Raw genomic sequence first — 3,226 nt, forward strand, 5'->3', positions numbered from 1 at the left:
TTGGTTTTTCTTACAAAGTATAAATTTTTAGTTTTCGACATAAGATCAGTATTTCATTTTCTAATTTAATCATACCAGTAAAATCACCTAATCAAGTATGTAATCTGAGTTAAATTGATAAATTCGACTAATTAATAGAGAAATATTTCCTGCGTTTCAGAATGATTCATGTTTTAGGAAAAAAAATTGTTTCTAAAAGATCCATATTTTACATTTTCAATGTATATAATAATGGCAGATTGCAAATTTCAAAAAGATTAATTGTCTTTACTGAACTTTGACTGGCTAAAAATTATAGGAAATATGTAAACACGGAAAATAATGCATTTATTATCAAAAAATTATGTGTTTTTTTAATAAATGTGAAAACTCTAAAATATGTATTATTTTGAAAGGAAGGGAGTATATCGTAACTCGGATGGAAAAAAGAAGAGAGTTTCAACATTGTTTAATTACTATATCTCTCCAGAAATTAAATAGTTTTTTTAGTAAATAAGTCAAAGCTTAGGTTAAGAGAGAACGAAATGAATAATTCTTTCTTATTACGAAACCGTGTTTTACACATCAAACTCGGATTTGTACCCAAAAAAAAAAAGAATTGAAAAGATAAGAGAAAGCTATACAAATATACCAACTAATCACCACTTTGTGTGGAGCATTATTTAAGTACAACCTCAGCAAATAAATCTCAAACCTTCCTGTTCACATTTCATGTACTCAAGGAACCGTGCATAAACCCATCGCAAGCAGCTCAATTGTTTAAAACGAGCTCCCTAGTGAGGGGTAGTATCTGCTCTGGTAATTGTGAAGATGAATAGGAAGAAGAAAAAAAGTATAGAAGAATGAATACAAATGAGTAAAGAGAATTATGGAAGAGGAAATATTTGTTAATCAACTTGGAAATCAAGGAAGGGGAAAGAAGAGTTGTCATCAATGAGACCATCCAAATCCCAATCTCCAATTTTAGGGTTTTCTGTTTCCCAAGAAGCATTCTCCATGCCAAACATGTTCCCTACTTTGAAGCTTTCTGAATGACACATTGTTTTGCTATTGAAACAGGGATCAAGGACTTCTACGTTTAGGTTGTTGCTTGTGGTACAAGGAATAGAATTTATATTCTCGGACGCTGGAAGAAACCATTCACTTTCTACTGATGCTCTCTTGCTAATCGGATCAAGAATTGCGTTTCCATAATCTCCTAACCCATTGACGTTGAACACATTCCCTGTGTTTCCCATTTGTTGATATTGGCTATGATCCGGTACTGATATCAAGGGGTCCAGTTGGTTCAATCCCACACCACTAACCACGGGTGCAAAATGGAATGAAGAAGAGTCCATACCCATGGTGTTCCCCATTATCATCATGTCATCATGTTGATGATGATAGCTACCCATCATTGAGTTTGACTTGCCTCCCATTTCCACATGCTGATCTCTTAGATCCAAAGAGTTACTATTACTATTGTTAGGTGATGATCCAGAAGAAGTATTGTTGTTGTTGTTCTTAAACCTCTTCTTCAATGTGGAGTTCCAAAAGTTCTTGATCTCGTTGTCTGTCCTTCCTGGAAGCCGAGTAGCTATTTGAGACCACCTGAAAAAAAACATTTTAGGATAAAAATATAATTATGAACAAATATGAGTCTCCTTGTGTCACCACTAAACTGTTTCAAACATTGCATTTGCGTTTACATATGAATAAAATATAAAATAAGAGTTACTTGTTATAAATAATGGCTATAGATAAACAAATAGAAGACTCATTCAAAGACTCGGTTGTTCAAACTCTAATTCATGTGTTTGCATGTCAAAATTATACCTGTTACCAAGAATGGAATGAAAATGGATGATGAGATCTTCTTCTTGAGGGGAGAAGGCACCACGTTTAAGATCAGGCCTTAAGTAATTGATCCAACGAAGGCGACAACTTTTGCCACAGCGTAAGAGACCAGCATTCCTAGCAATGTCACTCCAACATCCTTGTCCATTGGTCAACATATACCTTATGAGCCTTTCATCTTCATCAGGAGACCAAAGTCCCTTTCTTAGCTTTGGTTTGTTGTTACTACCACCACACGCATGATTTGGCTTCTTCTTGTCTCTGATCGTAGTAATGTCCTGATTCCTCATCATCATTTGGATTTTTGGATCCTTTTTGAAGAAGACTACACAGAGAGAGAGAGAGAGATTGGAAGAAGATGGATAGGAGGATATGATTTGTGGGGATTGCTTTGGAATGATATGAATATGTGTAATGGTCCTAATGGATATGAAAAGGGGAGAACGTACGTAAAGTGTTTGTTGGGATTGATCATGGGTAGAGTAGAGAGCGTCTCTCTAATAGAGAGAAGAATGTGAAGAAGCAGCAAGAGGTGGGTCATGTTTTTTTGTTATAAAATTAATAAAAATATTTGTCATTTGTTGAAAACATGATGATAGACTTGTGAGTGAAGAAAAATGCATCGAAAAAGACTGGTTTAGAGTCAAAGACAAGAACAAGACCAACCTCTCTCTCTCTCTCTCTCTCTCTCTCTCTCTCTCTCTCTCTCTCTCTCTCTCTCTCTCTCTCTCTCTCTCTCTTTCTCTCTCTCTCTCTCTCTCTCACCCCACACCACTACACGTGTGTTTGAAGTATCAAGCGACAAGCATACATATATACATACATTCATGAGTTGTGGACAAGTATGTGTGTTTTATTGGAACTAAAAACAATTATTCAATATTTTATGTACCGACAAAAAAGAAAGAAAGAAGTGATATTGTTTTTTTCTTCTGTAGGCTGCGGACTTATTTTGAAGCAACTTCCATTTTACTACAAAATCAACCGAATCTAATAAACAAGAATATTTAGAAGCGATCATAAGATCCTTCGACAACAATATGGAACATAACAGAATATTACAGGATGGATGAGACAAAAGCATATAATAATATCAAAAGTCTATAGCAGATATGAACAGAATGGTATCAAATCCAAACGTAAGAATATGTTCAAGATGAATGAAGTCGGGATAATTAATTCACACAATTTTCACGTGACATAAAAACCATCATCTTTACACAAATCCAAAAAGTCTATTTATAACGAGTTACTTAAATAGACCATATCTTCGAGAAGTACAAACAATCTTTCAAAAATATGTGCATCCAATAAACGTTTGAAAATAAAACAAATCATTGCTTACTCAACTGATAAAGGATGGGTAATATCAAATGTTGATTGGAGC

The 3,226-nt window shown here is 34.5% G+C and overlaps 1 protein-coding gene across 1 annotated transcript; it reads right to left on the reverse strand.

The window, feature by feature from the left end:
* Window positions 1-525: 525 nt before the first annotated feature.
* On the reverse strand, window positions 526-2,558 carry LOC106388984 (transcription factor MYB83-like). Its single transcript, XM_013829166.3, has 2 exons — window positions 1,819-2,558; window positions 526-1,593 (listed from the first exon to the last, which is right to left on the reverse strand). Exons 1-2 carry the CDS (start codon window positions 2,133-2,135, stop codon window positions 888-890), a joined length of 1,023 nt encoding a protein of 340 aa, XP_013684620.1. The 5' UTR covers window positions 2,136-2,558; the 3' UTR covers window positions 526-887.
* Window positions 2,559-3,226: the final 668 nt, after the last annotated feature.

Source organism: Brassica napus, chromosome C3, assembly GCF_020379485.1.
Source record: "Brassica napus cultivar Da-Ae chromosome C3, Da-Ae, whole genome shotgun sequence".
Classification (NCBI taxonomy): domain Eukaryota; kingdom Viridiplantae; phylum Streptophyta; class Magnoliopsida; order Brassicales; family Brassicaceae; genus Brassica; species Brassica napus.

Excerpts from the sequence above, each read along its gene's own strand:
- LOC106388984 (XM_013829166.3), bottom strand. The coding sequence starts at position 2,135 with ATGATGATGAGGAATCAGGACATTACTACGATCAGAGACAAGAAGAAG. Across the intron at positions 1,594-1,818 it reads CATTCCATTCTTGGTAACAG|GTGGTCTCAAATAGCTACTC; the intron begins GTATAATTTTGA and ends GTTTTTTTTCAG.